The following is a 22,043-nucleotide window of genomic DNA, read 5'->3' as shown; positions in this document are numbered from 1 at the left end:
TGCCGATTTGAACGTTTTAACAGCGTTTTAGCCAGAAAATTCAGTTACGGTTCAAAATCGCTTGATCGAGCAGCCCTTACGGACATCATCAAAATGGCCGGAGTGGCTGAGCTGCGGAAAAAAATTCTTTCAGGAGTACATTAAAGCATTTTTCTTATTTAGCGACATAATTAATCGCATATTTTTTAAAAACAGCAAATCAAACCTTTGCATTACTATCTTTGGAAAGGAAACCTTGGGTATGTCTTGGATTGGATCTCATTCAATTGTGCACCTCATGTTGAGTTTAATCTATATTTAGGTATGAAGACATCACTGCATTCTTTAGCTAAATGTGTGCCTCCCTGTGTTTTTGAACAATTTTATACAATCAGGAGTACCGTGATAAAATATAATTGTTGAAAAATTAAAGTAATCCATTTTATTGGGTTTCTTAGTAGAAGGATATCTTTTGTTACTAATTGAAAGATCATGTTGTTTTAAAACAACATAACCGGCACACCATGCACCATAATGTAGACTAAATATGGACTATTTCCACTGACTAAAGAATCTAAATAATAATTTCTCTGTTGAAGGTAAAGTGCCAAGTTCAATGAACTTGTTGTTGATCCTTATCAAGGTGTGCAGCTCTTTTATCAACGCAAGGCTGGGCCTTGTCTTCAAAAGATGTAGCATTATCGTCATGGAAGGCCACATAGCGTGCTTCATTGCCTCATCCCCTCACATAGTCCCAACTGTAGATTCATAACAAAGCACACCTGACTGCAGCAACACGTACTACAACACAACATCACAAGTAGAGGTAATCCCGGTAAGCAGCAGGTGGCCTTCCAGATTGGCTGCCCATTTCTTCACTTATTCCCTCCTTTCACACACACACTTTTACCACCCCCCAACCCCCCTACCCACTCACTCTTTCCCCAGTCTTCCAGTGTAGTGGTAAACTTCCACTGAAACAGGGCCTTTGCGGGCGGGTGGACAAGACACGCCACGGCCCGAAGCTGTGACAGCAACCCTCTGTGCCACACCAGGATTGCAACAACACCGGGACACCTGAGCTGACTCAACGCTAGGCAACCAGGACGCCTCCACGGCAAAAACTTGGGACTTGGCACGGGTTTGCTTCTCACTATCACAGCAGTGTGCCGCTTTGAAATTGTGGTGAGAAGTTCCCCCCGTTGCAAACCTTGGAAGTGTTTGAAAAAAGCGACGGCACAATGGATAAGGATGCGCTGCTGGACTACGAGTACCCAGACTATGACCCTGTGTCCAAGACGATTAACATAGAGTGAGTAAAATAACTTAAGTTTGTTGGTGCTGTAACTCATGTTGTATTTTAAGTATAAAAATGTACAGTATGTGAACAAGCAGTTTGAGATACAGCTCTCACTAAAATGTTAGTTGTCTTATGGCGTACTTCATGTCAGTGTGAGGTTTCCCTCCAGTTCTTAGACTGCATCATTTTCATAAGAATTAAGATTGTTCACCAGAAGTTGTGATAGGAGCACATCTAACAAAGGCATCACAAATTGTATTTTTTCTGTCTTTTCACTCTAATGAAGTGATTTCTTCAAGAATAGCCAATCTGACTTCCCACAATGCAATCGGCTGTTTATGTAGGTCTGTCACTTTTAGGTTTCCATCCTTAAACTTGCAATGATATAATAAAGAAACTAAATGTCATTATTAAATACATTTCTTAGATCAACAGAGAGACAGGATTGCGATGAAACAAGTGGTATTTGTCAAATAGTCCTGCATTTAAACTGTCGCACTAAATTATAAACGATGTTGAGTTGTGGTCCCTCTAGCTTTAATGTAGCTTTTTTGTGGTTTTGCAGTGTGTAAACAGTCAGATGCTCTCTGCAGACTGTGACTGTAGTTGTGAATTTTGACATTGCTTTAAATTTACATGTGGTTTGATGTGATGCCAGCATCTGCTCTTTCAGTGAGGGCCAAAATCCCGATTTGGCTCAATGTTTGCACAGGTGAGAGGCTCTTGTCAACTCTATCCATCCTGGATTTTGCTATCCAGCCGCACGTTGACAACATGTACTCCATGAGAACTGCTTGGAGTATGGGAGTGGTAATGATTTCCTCATGACCAGGATACCTGCTCTTGTAGTGAACTTTAACATGAACATAGGCATCAGTTGTTTCCTGCATCACGCTGATAACAATCCGGTTAAATGCAAATCTCTGCTACGGAATTTCAGCTGCCACAAAAGGTCCCGATGGTGACGTGTGTAAGGTTTAGTGAAGTGCAGGCCTGCTCACTTATTCAAGGCCTTGTGTTACAACACACACTGATTGTTCTTCTCTTGTGTGTGCTCCTTTTTTTTTTTTTTTTTAGAATAACTCCTCCATGTGACCCAACTGCAGATGACAGGCTATACCACATATGCATCAGTGCAGTATCAGTGAGTCTCTTTTTCATGTTGCATTCATTTGGCACTACTTGACACTTGCTACAAATGTTACTGAAGCTTTGTAAACATGCTGGAATTTCGCTTTAGGAAGAGGGCCTAATGACAGTTTGGTTTGCTTTTAATACAATCAAATTTTCACAAATCACATTATGAGTTCCGCGGCTGTATGAGGTGTGTCAGAAAAGTTTCAGGATTGGTCTCACTACCAACTTTCCCCCCTTTAATGTGGGCCAAACGATCAACTGGTATGTCTACAAAAAGATCCTGCGCCGTTTGCTTTGTTCAGTGCAGGAGAAGAGGTGACAGTTTATGCAGGACAACTTGTGGCTGCTTCAACGTAACAACTTATCTGCTCACGATGTCATGAGCATCCGACAGTTCCTAGCCGAGAAGAACATCATGCAAGCAAAACCTCCCTCCTTCCCAACCTGGGTCCATGTGATTATTTTTCCCTCTTCCCAAGCACAAGAGGGTCATCAAGGGGACCCGTTTTGAAGGTGTGGATGACATCAAGATGGGAGTGATGGAACTGCAGATCCTGAAAAAAATCCTTCCAGGGGTACATAAAAGTGTGTCAAAGAAGGCTGAGAAAGTCCATTGTTCTCCGGGGGGATTACATCGGCGGGTCAAACTTTTTTTTGGTTGTTTGGATATGAATTTTTTTTTTTTTTCAGATTTGAAATAATTTTTCTGACACTCCTCGTATGTGGCCAACCAACCACCAAGGACCGCCAATCGATAGCAAGAACGCATCCTGCCTCGCTTGCAAGCATAACTCTAAGACTGTCAGTCGATGAGGCTGAAACGGAATTAAAACTCCAGTAATTGTCTGCGTTTTAACTTCAAAGTGTTTTGCAAATGTTCCAGCACAACTAAACGAAAATGTCCTCCTGCATATGCTGAAGCTGACTGAACTTCTTCTGACAAATCGGTGGTCAAAATTGATCCGTACAGGTCCAATTTAGAGCGAGGCATTCTTTCTTTTGCCTTGCGTTTCCTAAATGTGTTCTAGGTCATGAAAGGTCACTGAACTCTCACTGGTCGATGATCTTGACTAATGACGTTTCATTCAGGCCACATCCATGGGGGGCACTAATGAGGCACAGCCTTTTGTGTTGCATCATCTACATCCACTCCACTTTTTTTCCGCATGTCTATGAAGCATCTTGAAGGCTGAACCTGACTCGAGTTAGTGCTACTCTGGCCACACTGTTCTGCTTGTAATATTAACTCATGTATGTCCTCCTCCAGCTTGTCGTCATGGTGATCCTTGCAGTCTTAGCAAGACGCACAAAAGCGGGCAGACAACAGAAAGGACTCCCAGGTTTACTCAGGTGAGGCTCTGATAAACTTCAGGTAAACACAACATGTTGGAATTGGGCCATGGGTTTCCATCAACTGTATTTTGTTCTGCTTGAGAGAGACACTGTTTATTTAATCTAATGGGGAAAAAATGATTTTAAAGGAAAAACACATCTTTGAGAGTCGAACATTATTCTTCAGATGAGACTTTCAAGTCTTGCAGACAAAAGTGAAGTCCCCCAAAAAAATGTTTCAAACTATTTCCCTGCACATTGTGACAGGAAGTCACTCAGAAGCTTGAGGTTAAAACATGAGACGTACTTTGCACAGCAGAAATACGGCTTGTAATTCATCGACTGTCACAATAAACACTGATGAGGACCCTTTTGATCATGTATGCTCAATAATCATCTCAGCTGCATGCGATGCTGCTCACATGTGGGCTCTAAATACCTGCCACTTGGTTTCCACAGTCCGGTCAACTTCCTGGACCATACCCAGCACAAGGGCCTGGCAGTGGCTGTGTTTGGGGTGCTCTTGTGCAAACTCTGCGGCATGGTCATATCACCACACCCTCTGCCCTTCACGACGGAGACTGAGAACAAACGTGAGGACATTTTTGTGCTTCCTCCGCCGTCATCAGTTGTTCTTGTTTGTTTTTACACACGCTATAAACCTGCGTGCGATAGCGAGGCATTGTTATGTCCTGTGAGATTGGGAGCAAACTTTGCCCTCATGACACATGGTTGCTCTGTTACATAATTGGATTGTTTTCTTTACTCTGTGTTGTTTTCGACTTAAGAAGTGGATAATAAGCTGTTTCATTTCTGAATTGAAATTATATAAGAATTTGCTGAATGTTGTCAATCCCCCATACTTTGCACAATCCCAAAACAACACAAGGTTTAATTAGTAGATTAGGTTTAACGCGGAGTGATCTCCAATTACTCAGAGTTGGTCGTGCACTATATCAATAGTAGTTCGAGGATGTTGTGCATTCATTACTTGACGTTCTCTACATACATACATACATACATACATACATACATACATACATACATATATGCATTCATATATTGTACTGTCCACCTCTGAATATACAGAACCTGTATAATACTCAGTGTACTCAGTTGTACAAAGCAATACTTAAAATAATATACCGGTAATAATATCAAGGTTGACAGCCTGGAACAGCGGAGCGCAAATTATGGGCTTCAAGCCACATCCGGCCCACTCCATTATTAAACCTGGCTCACCGAGCATTACATTATCTACATTCCTGAAATATTTGTTGCATTCTTTTAGCAGATTTTCCCCCTAAAATTATTTCTTAAAATGTATTTGCTAATTTTTAGTTATTTATTAATTTTATTCATTCATCTCTCAGGGAAATGCTTCATTGATTTATTTGATTAAATAATTGGTTATTTTGTTGTTTCAATTAATTATAGTTCAATTTGAAAAAATCTAAATATTTATTCTTGTTATGTTACAATACAGTATATTAAAGTACATACGCATTTTAACTAACAGTACTTTATTTGACCTCATTTATGTATGACCTGGTTTATCTGTCATTTTTAAAAATCAAATGTCCTTTAGCACAAATTTGCAGTCGAAGTATGAGTAATATTATTTAAATATTATTATTCATATTGTGCGGATATAAAAAGTCTGCACACCCCTGTTAATTATTAATTATTATGTGACCTATAACCCAGGGGTGTCTAAATCCAGTCCTAAAGGGCCACTCGAACTAGCAGTCAATGTTAGCACACAATTTTCAGGCTCCTGCTAGAAATTTAAAGCGGAAGTCAACCCAAACATATTTTGTTCAAGAATGACAGAGTTACAGGCCCACTAGTTGAAACAGGTCATTCTTTTTTTTTTTTTTGACCTGTTTTCTGAATCTGAGCAGTGATTGGTCATTGTGGGCAGTTGTGATGTCATTTTCAGTCGACAGAAGGCAAAATGCCGCCCCCGGAGATGGCTAAAAACGAGTGCATTTTGCTGCTTAACTTATATTCCACAAGCGCAAAATTAATCAGAATGCAGTGTTTCCACTAGTGGGCCTGCTGGGAACATATTCTTGAAAAAAATATGTTTGGGTTGACTTCCGCTTTAAGAAAAAAATATCAAGAAAAACCTACTAGAATAGCTAAAATTTATTTGGAGTTAATTGGGGGTACTTTAGAGGGTGATAGATGTATGCTGACTCCCATTTAACAGATGTCAGATGTATGCTGACTCCCATTTAACATCATTTTTTTACACCACAAAAAAATGGCATTTAAATAGGGCCATCAACTTAGTATATCCACTCTACCCAAGGAAGCTAACACTACTGCAAACTATCACTATAATACTTTTTCTGTTTAAATTCATACTTGTCAGACAACGAATCAAACCTAGCATTATTATCTTTTGCTGAATGGTTGATAAATCTCTATTATTTGATTGTGCCAGTCAGTGCCTCTTATGAAGTGGCAGTTGAGTGTGTGTTTCACACTTAGTTTGTTGTGTCTGCAGAGAATTGGATGATTCTGGGAGTCTTCTTTTACCCCGCACTTTACTATCCTCTCCTGGCATGTGGCACCCTGCATAATAAAGTTGGCTACGTACTCGGAAGCCTTTTGTCATGGACACACTTTGGTGTCTTGGTTTGGCAGAAAATTGAATGTCCGAAAACACCGCAGGTATGCAAAGATCTCCATCAACACAAACATAGCCAATATCTGATTAAATAATTTGCTCTGCACGGAAAACCGTTTTTAGACCAAACAATGTCTTATGTGATAAGAGACAGGATTTATAAAGATGACTATCAGCCTTTCAAAGTGGATTTGTGTCTCCCTGATAGAAGTTTAAATCTTTGCCCAGACTCGCAGATTTAGTACCACGTCCACCTTCTTTTCTCCTCCTGTGTAATGAATGGTTCTGATTCAAAGCAATTAGTTCCCCTGCCTGGTGGTCTTAATCATGAAGCTTCGTAACACTTTAGTGTGTCTCAGTGCCATCCGGGCTTTATTATACATTTTGAAATGGTTGTCTCTTTGACAAAGTTGCTGAGATAATGTGCAAGGCTGAGCTAGATGTATAAAAGAGCTACTGCAGAACCTTAAAGAACTACTTCTAACATGTTATTGAATTAATAAAATTTGAATAAATCAAGGTTAATATTGTTGTGAGGATTTGAGATGGATGTATTTGACAAAATGTGGTGATGGTATTTTGCAAAATTGGCCAAAATGAATGATCAGTTAATCATAAACCTTTTTTTCCCTCATTATTTGTAATGGGATGTTCTGAACTTGTTTAATTACACGTGTTACTGAGTAGTGCTAGGGAAGGTGCTACACATTTTATATGATATTCTAAAATATAATTATAAATTAATCTCTCGGTCCCTTTCGGTGAAGGCCTCTTTTAATCCTCGGAGAAAAAAAACTTCTGGAGCCGAACCCGAGTAGTGCAATCAAGTTTCCTCATTTCAGTTCATGCTTAACCAACACTAAATTCCACACAACCAACTCAATGACCAGCTAATAATTTATTGTACCCATCCATAGTGGGAATGACATTTTCTGCCTCTTTTTGAGTAATGTCAACTATTGTATAGGTGACCAATTTTTGTTTTTCGTCTTTTAGATACATAAATACTACTTGCTGTTCTCCAGCCTGCCCCAGATAGCTTGCTTGGCATTCCTTAGTTTCCAGTATCCTCTTCTCCTTTTCAAGGGTTTCAAAGGCACTGAAAAGAATAATGGTACTGAGGTAAGTCAAGTTGCACCATCGTATCTGCTCATGTTAAAGTTGCATTTTTGCACCTGGCATGTTTATTCTACTTATACTGTATATAATCATCTGAACACCCCGTTCATTATTAGTAACTAATGTTCACTTAAGCCTGCACTCTTTAACAAAGCTTTTCTGAGACACCCTGTATGTTTTTTTTCTGAATGTACTCTGTATGAGACTTTATCCTTTTCAGTCAGTCATGCTCCGTCTCGGGAGATGAAATGTGCCAACAGCCTAACCATTATAAGTAGATTTGATGTAATTGTTATGTTCTTGATCAGATTAGGGAACTGTTGCTGTGTTTTTTGAAACACAATGGCATGTTTATTTTATGCTAATCTTGACATGGGTGTGACAAAGCTGGAGTGAGGCAATTTTCCGCACTCCTCATATCCACCATCAAAGATATCCATAAATCACTGTTATCACACCAGCGCAATACCTTATATCAGGGGTCTCCAACCACCGGGCCGCGGACCGGTACCGGGTCGCAGGCCACTTTGGACCGGGCCGTGGCGGGCCGCACAGATGAAAGAAAGAAAAAGAAAAAAAAAAGTACAGTACTTCCAGTTTATTTATTATCCGAGGCTGAAAAACATTTTATTTTGAAAAGTGACCAGATTTTCTCCGTTACATCCATCTATGACTGACTCTTAACGCATATCAAGTTGTCTCCGTCGCATAACGGTAATATTAAATGCACAAGCTAGCAAATTAGTAAAATAAACAGGCGTATTTAGAAAGTTTCTTCCAAGGGACAGGGAATAGTTACAGGGCCGCGAAGGGTATAGACTTGTATGAACCAATCCATGGGAGAAAAAAGGCTGGCAACCACTGCCTTACATAATAGAAATACGTAATCACACTTGAACATAATGTTGTCACTTTAATTGATATTTTTATGTCACAAAATAAATCCTAATATTTGAGGGGGATAGATGGGAAAAAAATGGGCTTCCGACTTCACTTCCGAATATTTTTTTAATTTTCCTGTCTATCGTTTATTGGCTACAAAGTGGGCGTCCGTCATAGGCAGATAGGCGGAACGGTCTGTCACATAGGCGGTAAGCCCAGCTCTGTGTAACATTTGTAATCAATGACTTTGTCTTAAATAATCATGTTTACTTTTTTTTTACCACTAGGTAATTTAAAGTTGACTTCTAAATGTGGTTGATCTTGAACTTGTATTATTTGCTTCCCCACACATCATTCTTAGGATTTAAACAGCAGCTACTACAACGACTATGTGAAGAAACTACTCAAGAGGAAGAAGCACATGAAAATCAGGTCAGAGAGCTTGTTACTGTACCTTGTTGTTCATATGCCATACTTTAAGTCAGACCTCAAATTTAAGTCACATGAGTGCCTAGGTCCTGTATTTTTATAAACAGCACACTTCAAACTGCACTTCAAACGAAAAACACAAACCTCCTAGTTTCAATTCAGCAGCTGGAGGGCACTCTTTCGCCCCTAAAATGTATTTAAAAAAACTCGTGCATACAGGATCGACTGTGTGGAGGCGGCTTGATTAATGTGCAGAGATATCACACAAAACAATAAGAACATGGGACAGATCCTTGGCATGGTATCAACAGGAAACAGGTTGCCATTTTCTTCTTGCTGAATTGTCATTCTCAGTCAGTTCTTCTATATCCTGCTTTGGGAATGAATGAATGACTGGAAAACATGTTATAAAGTCACAGTAGAAATGGCAAACATTTGCCCACGCTTACTTACTAGTTATTTTGTCATCACTTCAGTTTAAATACAAACACCTGTTCCAAACAAAAAATAAGAATTTCATAGCAGAATTGTGTAAGTGTTGTTCACCTTTTACTGCAGCATATCAAGCACAGAGAGCCCCAAGCTGCCTCAAAGAATAATGGATGCTGTGAAGGCTTACATTTATACACCAGAGGAAGGTGAAGTGTGTTTTTTGTCATGTCTGTGTACTCCTGACGGCAGAATTGACTGTACCTTTCTAAACAGCTTTTAGGTTCCCTCTGAAGTTAGCCATATCTGGAGTGGTGTCATTTATCACACTTTATCAGGTAACTAGTGTATACTGTGATGCTGTATTGGTATTTTAATGTTTGTGGATAGCGGCAAGAGTTATTATATAAGAGTAACATTGATTTAAACAAATGCTTCATATTTCAGGTGGGCCTGCTGCTAATCATGGCCGTGGTGCCTTCACTCCAAATCGCCCGTATGGGAGTTGATGAAGACATTGCCAATGTTTTAGCCGGGTTCAGGATCGTGCTTTCTCCAGACAAACACGAAGTGGTCCGAATAGTGATCTATTACATGTGGTGTGTGGAGGGTGAGTGATACCACAAGCATGAAAATAATTTCATGAACAAAACTAGTTTTCTCCGGACCAATATGCACAATCCAATCCAAATGTCACATCATAAAACCTTTCTTTGCGATAGTATGTTCTTTGTGGCTTCTGATTAATATAGTGTATGTGGAATATGAGTTTAGCAGCAAAATCCACCCCTTTTTAGCCATTTCAAGGGGCGGTCATTTTGTCACTTCTGTCGACTGAAAATGACATCACAACTGAGGTAACGACCAATCACGGCTCAGCTTCAGAAAACAGGTCAGCCGTGATAGGTCGTTAGCTGAGACCTGAGCAGTTGTGATGTCATTTTCAGTCGACAGAAGTGACAAAATGGCCACCCCCAGAGATGGCTAAAAATTTGTGAATTCACTCTTATTCCACAAACGCAATATTTATCAGAATGCCTTGTTTCAACTAGTGGGCTTGCATAGAACACATTCTTGAAAAAATATATGTTCGGGTTGACTTCCAATTTAACTCATATTCCACAAACACAATATTAATAAGAATGCCATGTTTAGACTAGTGAAGGCACATAGAACATATTCTTGGAAAGAAAATGTCTGGGTTGACTCCCACTTTAAGTAAAATTTTGTTAATCCGAGTTGTCAAGTGTAACTATATTCCAGCACAGTTAATATTAAGATGTAAAAACAAACAACACTCACATTTAACTTTGATGACATGGGCTTCATGCGGCACATAAAAGTATTTATTGGGGCTGTCCTGTCCTAAGTTAGCTCCTGCAAAACTTGCTGGCAAGGCAACAAAAGTGAGATCATAAGTGAAAATTACATCATCATCAAAGCAGATCGCAATAATATTACACTATACTTCTCACAACCACTATGGAGCATACTGAATTTCTAGTTATGTTGTTACTTGTGGTTTTCATGATTTCCCCTCAACGTCATCTTTCAACATAAGCAGAAATACACGTTTCATGCTGTCACATCCCTCTAATACAACATCAACAATACACAAGAGGTGCACAATACTAATGTGGCATTTCTTTTCTGGCAGTGTGCTACATCTCAGCGATGACCCTGTCAACCCTCGTCAACTTGGCAATGTTCATGAGGTCCATGGTCCTCCATCGGTAGGAAGAGACATCATTTTCCACCATTTCCACCATTTCTATTCTGTGTCTCATTTTTGCAGGAGCTATAAGCGAGCTTGACATTGTCATTTTGTCATTATGATACAATAGCGCACTTGGGTATTATAATAACATAATGGAGTAGTAACAGACAGACAAAGCAGCATTTGTTCCGCATGAACTGCCGCAAGATGTGAAAATGTCTATTAAAATGAATGAAATGTTCTGCCATTACAGTCAGTTGTTCTCCTCGTTTGCCTTTATTCTGCAGGTCCAACCTTAAGGGGCTGTACAGGGGAGATATCTATAATGTTTATAACTGCCAGAGAAGTATTCGGGCTTCCCGACCAGCTCTGGTCTGCTGGATGGGATACACCAGCTTCACGGCAGCTCACATCTGCATCGGTATGGTTGAAATAAAACATACATTATAATATATACAATGCAGCTACAAGATGAGGTCTGACGCATTGTCATGAAAGCTGTTTCTTTAAAACAGAAAATAATGTGTGTGTATATAGGAAAACGTTCTACTTTTATTGAATTTCTTCACAAATGCACTACGCACACTTTGCTGTGTGAGGTGGATCCCTCATAATTTAAATACAAAAAAGCCTTTTTGTGGAAATGACTGACTGTCATTCTTCACCGGGGGGGGGGGGGGAGTAGTAACACATTAAACTATCATAAAATTGAAACTTTAGTTTTTAAGTAATACAAATTGCTTGATTTGTAAATTGTCATTGGACTATGATTTTTTGGACAGCCTGTACAACAATAAACATAAAAGAAAAAAGAAAAAAAGAAAGATACAGGCCCTCTATTGATTAAGTTGTGCAAGTGTATGAAGTGTCTAATCAGTCTATTGTCTCATTTTAATATTGTACTTAAATGCATTTTCTAGCAATTGGCTGACTCGGTTTGAACGAATGAGGAGTTGGATTGTTGTCGGCTACTCTCAAGCTGCCATTTCTCTTTCCAATGTAGGCATGATTGTGCAAACCATGGTGTTCTTCCTCTGTCTTCTCATCGCTGTTTTCCTCATTATCATACCCATCCTACACGGACAGAACTTGCTCCTCCTTCACATCCTGTGGAGCATGTGGTGAGAACAAATATTGTAACTCACAATCTAACCAAGTATGATATTAAAGAACGCTACGTGGAAGGTTAGAAAATGCCATTTGGTCTGAGTGAGGCTGCCTGCCTGCCATGCAAATATATTGTGAAGTGTGTCTCTTAATAAACACGACAGGAAGTGTTTGATTGTTGACTTTGTCCCTCTAGGCCTTTCTGGCTGATGATTCTCCTGGCTGTGCTGATTCAGCATATAACTTCCAGGTTTTGTTTTATCAAAAGGATGGCTGGCACGCGAGACCTTGACAACAGGTAATGCGGAGTCTTTATGAAAACAAATGCAGTAAAACTGACGTCCTGATATAAACTCACTCTGATAAACACTTCATATAAGGACTTTGGGGCTATCAAATATTGTTGGAATTGATTACTCTCCTGATCATCCCATCGATTATTTGAGTAATCGCATAAAAATTGATTTTGCATAATACCACTACAATTATGCATGTAAGGGGCATGTATTGTTTTTTCCACTTGGGCCAAACATCCTCACATTCGTCGCTGCACTGCATTGTGACTTTGAATGTGTGTGGCTTTACAGGGCGGGGCCTGGCCCATTGAGTGACATGGGAGTCAGCAAATGAAAGTGTAGAGTTGGCTGTTGTTGGCTCAGGATAGCAAGTGGCTAACTGTTAGTCAGCCTGTGTCTTGAATGTCACTGGGAATCAGTTGTGGCTATTGTTACATGCTTATTTTATCACCATGTATATACCGGTTCCTCTTTGCAGTATACACATTGGACTACATCTCCTCTAGTTTGAAATGATTCCAAACTTTGGATTTTCTCTGTCTTTCAAGCACTCTTTCCTTCAAGCTCACACTTGCTCTTCTAGGGGCAACCTCTTCCTGCTGACCTACCTGCTGTTTCCAGTCAATGTTCTCATCGGGGTGCTGCTAGCAGTCTGCCGCATGATCATCACAGCCTTGTTCAACATTGTTCACATGGGACGCATGGACATCAGCCTTCTGAACAGAAATGTGGAGGCATTTGATCCAGGTAAGCCTCTTAGGATCCTGTACAGAAATGTGCTAACCACCTGCTTTACAAATGCACACGTGCACTGCTCAACAAGGTAGGAGTAAGCCACATATGTGCGGGTCATAAGTATTAAATTGTAATCTTCAAATTTCGCCTCAAGTCAGCTGGGATAGGCTCCGCCACCCTCCACAGGATAAGCGGTGTTGAAAATGGATGGATATCACTGATTTACTGTAGCTCAAGTCTACGTCAAGTGGAATATCATTATGATACCAAGTCAAAGTCAAGTTGAGTTTTAACCAAGCAAGTTCCAAGTACATTCCATTAGCAACTTAAGTCTGACTTAAATCAAGTCATTTGAGTCGGATGCCCCCACCTCTCCTACATACACAGACACAGCTGTATCCATGTTGGTCACTATTAATGGAGCACTTCGGCCTTTGTCTATTTCAATGGAAATGTTGAAAAGGAAGCCATTTTCTCCGAGCAAACGCTTGCTTAGCGGCTTGAAATGATGCACCCTGTCCGTCTTCCCTAGCTTGGCAAAGCGCAGCTCGTATTATATCTGTAAGCAGTGCAGCTCGAGACTATAATTGCACTTTGTTCTCTGAAATGGCTGCAGATTTAAGACATCTGTTGTCGGCAAAAGCGGTTGCCAAAAAAGCAGAGAAAAAGGCACATGATTGTATGGTCATTATGTGTGATTGCCTCAAAGCTAACGTGGCGGGCTGCGCTGCATGTTTAATGTTTTTTTTTTTTTTTTGTCCTCACTCCTGGCGGGCTGCGCTGCATGTTTAATGTTTTTTTTTTCTCCTCTCTCCACCTCTTGTGTGTGTCTGCAGCCTACCGCTGTTACGCTCATTATCTAAAGATTGAGGTGAGCCAGTCCCACCCTGTGATGAAGGCTTTCTGCGGGATGCTGCTGCAGTCTGCAGGCCAGAAGAACAATGTTGTGCAGAGGTCACGGGATGCTGAAGAGGGTGTGTAGCTCTTCGAGAAAACCAACATCATAGCATACGTAACTGAGCCCATACACAAAATAGAACATAAAAGCATTTTCTTGTGGGTTATCATTTTATGTCATTCATGGAAAAACAGTGAACATGTGTGTCTTAGCTAAACCTACACATCAAATTACTGTCACTTATAGAGTTTTTAATGGCTCCCTTAATGATTCTTGGCAACGTAACAGGAGACAGATTGGTTTTAATACGAGTATGCAGTTCTGCCACAACACCTCTCGGATTCGTCCGGAGATGCTTTAGCATTCAGCAGCAGGTCTCTGAAACATAATCCCATCAGGACACCGTCTCGCATGCGCCGCAGAAATGAAAGCCCAGCTGATTTAATATGTTAGGAGCAAATTGAGTAATTCGTGGAATAATTCACAGTCCTGCGGCTTATGGTCTCAATAAAATCTGTCATAAAGTATTCAGAGGTTCTATTGGTGTGCCCACTATGGCCAAACATGATCAGCAGTTACCATGTGTTATTTAAACAATAGAAAGAACTATTTCAAGGCTAGATTGAAGACCCAGGAGGAGAATAAGTGACTGATAAATGAGGAGGTCACCCAATAAGGTGAGCTATAAAGAGAAAAGTGCATCAGGGTCCCAGATGTAAAAATGTCCCTGCTTGCTTAATGAATTATGGATAATAACAATAATGTGTTGTATTACAGAGATGAATTCTTTTGGAGCCGATTACGCAGACGAGCTGCGCTAATTGCCTGGTTACTATTCATGTAGTCGAGGGACTGACACTTTCAGTGTGTTAATGGTGAGACCTGTGTGTGTGCGTGTGTGTTCCCATCACGCCAAGAGGATTACAATATGATTGCTTTCTATTATTACTGCGCCTATCATATCTGTATGGTCCTCCGAGGCCTTCAAATTTTATTGTTGGTTATACACTTGTAGATGAGAATAGACACTTACCACTGACCACAATATTAGGTTCAACTGCAAAGAGATGTAGTACCAGATCTGTATATTAAAGGGTAGGGGGGAGCCGGGGTCAGTTTTTATCAACGCTTTATTGACAAACTCAAAGAACGAAACATGCATCTTGTTTGTCATGCAAGCGTTATGACTTTACTCAGCCAAAACATTGAACTTTCTGTGAAACAAAGTCAATTGAATTTGAAGTAACTGCATGCAAATGACATTTTTGATTCAGCTTTGCTATCTCGTTTTTTGTTGCAGGTGTACCTAATGAAGTGGTCTGTAAGTGTATACAGTAATCCCAGCACATTCCCGGTCCACAATTTGCCTGTATTCTGTTATTGGCTGAAAAATTCACTTATCCAAAGGTTTCGGGCTTATTTTTGTACTCGTTTTATAATGCCCATGGATGCAATAAGATGAAGCCCAAGCACTGCTTTGATAGGAAAGGAGTATCTGATGTCAACGATGTACTGTTAATTGAAGTGATGCATCTTGACTGTTTAAAGTACTTCAGCTTGAGTAGTTAGTGGAACTGCTCACTGCATGTGTATGTTTTTGCTGTGCTGAAATCAAATGATCTGAAAGTTATATATTTTGAACGGTAACGTAAAATGAGTTTGAAATATAGGTTGTGTTATTAATACAAGCCATGATAAACATTTTTGGAGAAGGGTCGTCAATTATACTTTTTCTGTATTCATGGCAGGACTCTGTCCCCATCTCCTGCCAATAGCCAGGGATTTTAATATGATATGATGTGACGTGACGTTATGGTGGGATATGATGCAATATTGATGGCATGCTATTGTCTGTCTATTCAGGTATCCAGCTGGTCCAGCAGGAGAAAAAGCACCTGAAGGTGTCCAGTGCCAAGCGAGCCCGGGGGCACTGGCAGCTCCTCTACACGCTGGTCAACAACCCGTCTGTGGTGGGCACCAGGAAGCACTTCCAGCAGCGCGCGGCCACCGAGAGCTTTGTGAACGGGAGCCTGAAGGGCAGCAAGAAGGAGGCCAAGGCGGCTGCCTGCAACTGACCAATGAGACCTGTCTAAATGAATGATGCAGCCCTGTTATATTTTTTCCACTCCTTGCATAGACACGCAGGTAGAGATCAGTGCCTCTGGTAGAGATCTTGTCCTCCCATTCTGCTTTGTTCTGTGCCTGTTTTCCCCTGGTGGGTAACATGTAAGGGGGCCTCACAGTCACCAGTTTGTGGGAGGAGCTAGTGTAAGCACCTCACCACCACGATGTGCAACCCTCCACACAATGACTTTAGTAACACTTATTTCCCTCTTCTCTATACATAAGGCTAATCAGTATGTTGTCACTTTAGATTTTGCAAATCACCTAAACTAAACACGAGTGTGCTAAGCAGCATTTCAAGAGGGTATTTATTCCAGAACCTATTTATACATTTAAAATCATGTTTCATAGACTGGGTTGTCAATTGCCCACTTATTTCCTATTGCATTTCATTTTTTTTGTGTGTGATTACAAATAACGTGGATTTAGGAATGACCAGGAAAATGAAGCATTTGTCCTGCTGAAAAAAAAAAAACACTACTTGCCTTTTCCTGTTATTGCTGCAACCTCTCTATTCTTCTTGAGAGATAGATATTTTGCATTTATTTGCCAAATGTCGAATTTTAAGTGAAAATTCTTGTTATTAAAATAAAACAAAACAGCAAAATACGCGTGTCGTCTATGTCCATACAATGGGAACGTTTAAGAAAACAGCGGGATACGCACATTAATTTAACGTTTTTGAGAAGCCATTAAAAAAAAAAAAAAAAAAAAAAAATAACCCCGCGCCGTTAAAATGAAGTGTCGATTTCTTCACCGCGGATTTACAACCTGTTTTACACATTTTTCGTTATTTGTCTGCAAAGTCAATAAAAACTCCAGAGAAGCCCTTTTTCAAATGGTTTATTAATTCCACTTACAAGAAATTATATTTTAAAAATCTTGAAAGCTCACGTTTGGTTTCCGTTTTACATATTCCACACAAAAAACTCGCTAGGTATTAAAGTACAAGAACAGAGAAGCCGACTGACGCTCTCCTGCGTCCTTTTGTGTGTGGGCTTCGTAGAAACTCATTTCAAAATTTAAAAAACGTACATGGTTCACAGTACAGATTGACAGCATTAACATCAAAATAAAGTCATCTAGGAGGACTACACAGGTATAAGAAAAAGCACACGAGTAATAAAACAGCATCATGCCATGGATGATATATAGTAGATGGCTCGGCTGATCTGTCGCACATTTAAAGCATTACGTCGTGTAGGATGAGATGTAAATTATAGGTAAACATTTTAAGGATTAAAAATCCAGAGAAAAAATCTCCTTGGAGCCGTTTGGCGGAATTTTTACATTATGTTTCGCATCCGTGCGGCAATATTACCTGAGGCTTTATTTTTCAACTGGATTATTAAAAATGTCTTTAAAAGATTGATCCCTATAGTGTCAAAAATGTTTTTTTTTTGTATGGTTTTTTTGCATGTGTTTGTGCTCGAGAGCAGTGATTCCCAACCACTATGCCTTGAGAGAACCTCTACAATTTCACGAAATTGGTCCGATTATTATTTATTTATTTCTTTACTGCATAAAATATATCTTTGTTCATCCACCTATGACAGCGTTATGATGTGGCAGGTAGAACAATGAAATGCTCTTTGTCTGTGAATCCACCAAAGCTATGCATCTGGTGACGTTTTTTTTTTTTTTTTTGTTTGTGCCGTGAGATGTTTCTAATGTAAAATATGTGCCATGGCTCCGGAAAAATTGGGAAACACTTGTAGAGTAATTGCAGAACTATTAATAAGGTCGTCGTTCTGCGCAGTTGGATTAGCGCCTCTTTTTGGTGCACAATGACGTTGTTTGACATTACAACTGACTCACTCTTACAATCTCAGTGACAGGCGAGTTTTTTTTCTGAGGTAAAGAACGAAAACGAAAATAAATCAAGTTTGAGTTGATCAAAGTGAACGGGATCTTACAAGGCTCTCAGCGGCTTGGCTGCTTGTAGTTTCCGTTGATCTCCTCGGAGATGTTGACTGCCTCCGCCCCCAACGGTAGTCTGTCACTGTACTCGGATCCCACCTCGAACTCCTCCTGGTTGGTCTTGGATGAAGACCCGGGAATGGATTCCGTAGCCACGCTGCCCTCTGCTTCACCTTCTCCCTGGGGGGGCTCCCCCTCCTCCTCGCCCATTTCGCTGGGGTTAAAGGTCTTCTCGGATTCCACGAAGGACGTCCTGCGATCGAAGTCTCCGGTCATTTGCTTCTCCATCTGGTCGGGATTGTGTGCCTTCATGATGAGCTTGTAGGTCTTCCCTTGGTATTTGTAGAGAAGGTGGCAGCAGGTGGCCCCCAGTAGAGGGACGGTGGCCAGGCCCAGGAGGAAGATGCTCACCACCACGATAATGAGAAGGGAGGGGATCTTCTTCCTGGTTGTGAAGACCACTTGGACTTGACAGTCTTGTCCCCCGTAGGTGAGACAAAGTGTGTAGTTGGTGCCGGGGTGTAATCCGGTGAAGTGGTAGGAGTTGACCCCCTCTTCGATGTTGGACCACTTGATGAGGGAGTGTCCGTTTCCGGTGTCCACGCAGATGTAAAGCATGTCTGGGCCGGCTTTCCCTGAGGCCGACTGGTACAGACCCATTGGCTCCCTAACCACCGTCTCGGCGTTGTCACTTTGGCTCAGGTGAAGGTTGGATTTGCTGCGAGCGAGCTGCAGCGGGTTCAGTTTGACCTTGGCCTCCGTCTCGGACACTTCCAGGGCGATGACGCCGAAATCGAAGGTGTACTGCTTGAGGTCATCCAGGCTCATGTTGAAGGCGTGGTTGGAGACGTATTCGCTGCCATCTCGCACGCCACACTTGCTGGTAAACAAAGGGTCTTTAGAAAGCCCCTCTTCATGGGTGCCATCTTGTTTGTCCGAGGGACCGTCTGGGGTGATCTTGGTCCTGTCCTCGCCCTTGGTCCAGTTGATGACGTTGTTTTTGGAGTTCTTGGGCTGAGTGGGCTTGTTGTAGGACGGGCGAATTTTGTCCACCGTGGAATCCACTGCCGCGTGTTTCTTGCTCACTGCTGGGGACAATTTCACCGTGCTTTCGGCCTTGCCCAGATCGTTCACCGCCAGGCAGGTGTAATTCCCGTCTTCCTTTTTACTCAGGCGAGGAACAACAAGGGTGCCGTTTTGAAAAACCTGGAAGCGACTGTTGGTGGTTTTGTCATTGATTGGCAGGTTGTTGGCTTCGCCCGTGGAGGACAAAGGGAACAGGAAGTTCTGATTCCCTGCAATCACCTCCCAGCTAACCAGCGGTTTTGGACTTCCCTTTGTCTCACAGTTCAAGACCGCCGTGGAGCCCTCAACAAGCTCCGCGCTGCCGATATCAGGCTGGAAAGTTATCGTGACAACGGGAACTTGACAGTCCAGGTTGGGTATTTTTGAAACCATGACACCCTTGAGGTGCTCGGGGGCTTCACACAGAATCGAATTGGGCTCGGGGACGGAGATCTTGGTCGTGGTGACCCAGTCCCTCAGCCACTCCAGGCTGCAGGAGCATGAGAAGGGGTTGTTGTAGATCTGCAGGTGGGACATGGAGGACAGAGCTGTGAAGGTGCCCTGAACGATGGTGGTGAACTTGTTGTTGTTGATGCGCAGCGAGCGCAGATCTTTGAGCGTGGAGAAGGCGTCCTTGGGGAGGTTCACCATCTCGTTGTTGTTCATTTTGAGAAGCTGCAAAGCGGTCAGATTCAGCAAGTCCCCCCACGGGAAGTTGACTATTTTGTTGTAACTGATGTCCAGGTTGCGGAGTTGAATCAAGGGGGCCAGAGTGTCCGTCTCGATGGAAATGATCTCGTTGTGGGCCAGCCAGAGAGATGTGACCTGGGTGATGTTGACGAAGCTTTTGCTTTTCAGAGATTTGATCTTGTTGGCCGAAAGGCCCACGGTGGTGACGTTGGAGGGCAGACCCACGGGCACGGCCAGTAGGTCTTTGTAAGCGCAGTCGGCAAACTGGTGAGCGAATTTGTCCTGGCAGGTGCACTGCTCCGGACAGCAGCGCACCTTCGCTAGCAGCGTCAGCCACAATGCCATGAGCGCCACGAGCCTTGGCACCATTTTTGCACCTGCAACCAATTAAAGGAAAAATACTGATTTCGATCCAGAAATGCACATTAAAGACCATGAATTGAGAGAGAGCACTTTAAAAACACTTGTATAAAAAAAGAATCAAAAAGGGACCAAAATGACCGACTTGTCAGATTCTTTTTGAAAAAAACAACAACTCCAAATTGCATTGTTCATCCAACCTTTCATGCAAAAAATGGGTTGTTTTGTCAAAACAATTAGAGTTTTTCAGATTCAAACCTTGAACCTCCAAACTCTGAGGCAGCCCAATACACAAAAGTGCCATTTAAAATTCACATCAATTCATGTTATCCACCCAACGATACATTTTCTATGATGCTTATTGTCATTGGGCTAGTAGGTAAACTGGAGTCTATCCCAGCTTATAGGTATGGGCAAGAAGTGGGGTACACCCTGGACAGATCGACAGTTAATAGGAGGGCACATACATAGACAAACAAGCATTCACACTCACATTCATACCAATGGATAATTTAGAATCTTGCATTAAAAAAAACAGATCAGAACTCCTGATTTCAAAACTGTGAGGCAGATGTGATAAAAAACAAATTTCATATCAATATATGTTTTACTTCAATTAAAGCTTCGACACAACTGAACACTACAATGCATATAAATAAAAAGGTTCATATTAGCACAAAACACATGGTGTCATTTAAAGTGTCATGTTACCACTTATCTACATAATTTCCTTTCTTTTAAACAATTCATCAAACCTGTTCAGAAAAATGCCTTCCTCCATGCTTTAACTACCTCATAAACTGAATTTTGAATGGACTTACCTGTCTAATAGTAACTTCAATCCCGCTTTCTATCAATCACAGTCCACTTTTCAGTCAAAAAGCTTGAGAAGAAGTGTAAACAAACAAAATATATCTCAGGAGTGGCTCATTTCACATGACTTTTGCCGCGATGGGAGCGATGGAGGCAACATGTTTTGGTCCTGGTGAGCAGTTTGCGGTCCGTGGGTGATTTCCCCCCCACTCTCCCTCTCTTTCTGCTGCAAGTGTCGGATCTTTTGCGCGCGCTCCCGTCGCTGAGCAGCCAGCAGAGGAGTCGTCGGGAGCGCGCAGCCTCTCCCACATCCCGCGCGCCTCTTCTCTCTATTAAAGATACAGCAGCTCCGCGTCCTCCAACCAAATTTATAATTGAAGAGCTTGATGATTAATTGATTAGCCAGACCTAAACATAATCTTTGACCTCATTCGGCTCGGCAGCCCCTTTGTGTCTGGAATAGAGACGAAGAAAACGATATTTCACAACAATATGAAAACTAAGCGCGCATGCATATTACCATATGTCTTAAACAATTAATGGCATTGACCGTTTGAATGATGTAATCACCTGCTGCACATGCATTTATTACATTCGTGCAATGTACTGTACTACTTTATGCCATTTTGTATGTACATCCCCACTGCTTTTATACACATGATGTAATAAAAGCAAACACAAGATGGCTTTAAAAATATACATTTACAATGATGGTAATAATGCTCTTTTTTGTTAGTTAATTTACTGTTTGATTATGGAATTTTAAAGTAATTTTACAAATGCACTGCATTATTCTATTTTTTGCCTGTCTCAGCTACATAAGGGAAGAAAAATAAAACACCTCTAAATGTGATGCAGTTCAATTCTATGCGAAAATAGTCATAATAATTATTTTGATAAAAGCAGATTTTGTTGATACTGTTGTACTGATCGGAATACATATCGTTCACGTGTACAATGTTGTGGCGAGTGATCCCTGTACAGTATTTTCAAGTTCTTTCAGTCAACAGTGACATCTACTGTTAATGTGGTGTTATTACATCTGCTTGGTAAGAATCCTTAACAATTCTCGA

At 41.2% G+C, this 22,043-nt stretch overlaps 2 protein-coding genes across 2 annotated transcripts; one reads left to right on the top strand and one right to left on the bottom strand.

Annotated features, from left to right (window-relative positions):
- Positions 1-17: 17 nt before the first annotated feature.
- On the top strand, positions 18-16,729 carry stra6 (signaling receptor and transporter of retinol STRA6). The gene is made up of 18 exons (XM_086028316.1): positions 18-239; positions 928-1,291; positions 2,357-2,423; positions 3,684-3,766; positions 4,208-4,341; positions 6,264-6,430; positions 7,383-7,508; positions 8,749-8,819; positions 9,375-9,454; positions 9,522-9,583; positions 9,693-9,855; positions 10,903-10,978; positions 11,250-11,383; positions 11,966-12,083; positions 12,266-12,367; positions 12,949-13,112; positions 13,937-14,074; positions 15,862-16,729. The coding sequence occupies exons 2-18, from the start codon at positions 1,221-1,223 to the stop codon at positions 16,071-16,073; spliced, it is 1,968 nt and encodes a 655-aa protein (XP_085884442.1). The 5' UTR covers positions 18-239; positions 928-1,220; the 3' UTR covers positions 16,074-16,729.
- A 220-nt stretch (positions 16,730-16,949) lies between these two features.
- islr2 (immunoglobulin superfamily containing leucine-rich repeat 2) lies at positions 16,950-21,215 on the bottom strand. Its single transcript, XM_086028315.1, has 2 exons — positions 20,979-21,215; positions 16,950-20,174 (listed from the first exon to the last, which is right to left on the bottom strand). The coding sequence occupies exon 2, from the start codon at positions 20,164-20,166 to the stop codon at positions 18,046-18,048; it is 2,121 nt and encodes a 706-aa protein (XP_085884441.1). The 5' UTR covers positions 20,167-20,174; positions 20,979-21,215; the 3' UTR covers positions 16,950-18,045.
- Positions 21,216-22,043: the final 828 nt, after the last annotated feature.

This window comes from Filicampus tigris, chromosome 4 (genome assembly GCF_054856515.1).
Source record: "Filicampus tigris isolate MCC_2025a chromosome 4, RoL_Ftig_1.0, whole genome shotgun sequence".
NCBI lineage: Eukaryota > Metazoa > Chordata > Actinopteri > Syngnathiformes > Syngnathidae > Filicampus > Filicampus tigris.
Note: the sequence above shows the minus strand (reverse complement) of the source record. Positions and strands in the feature narration are given on the sequence as shown.

Coding starts and splice junctions, on each gene's coding strand:
- stra6 (XM_086028316.1), top strand. CDS start 1,221: ATGGATAAGGATGCGCTGCTGGACTACGAGTACCCAGACTATGACCCT. Junction 12,368..12,948: donor ACGCGAGACCTTGACAACAG/GTAATGCGGAGT, acceptor TTGCTCTTCTAG/GGGCAACCTCTTCCTGCTGA. Junction 13,113..13,936: donor TGTGGAGGCATTTGATCCAG/GTAAGCCTCTTA, acceptor GTGTGTCTGCAG/CCTACCGCTGTTACGCTCAT.
- islr2 (XM_086028315.1), bottom strand. CDS start 20,166: ATGGTGCCAAGGCTCGTGGCGCTCATGGCATTGTGGCTGACGCTGCTA.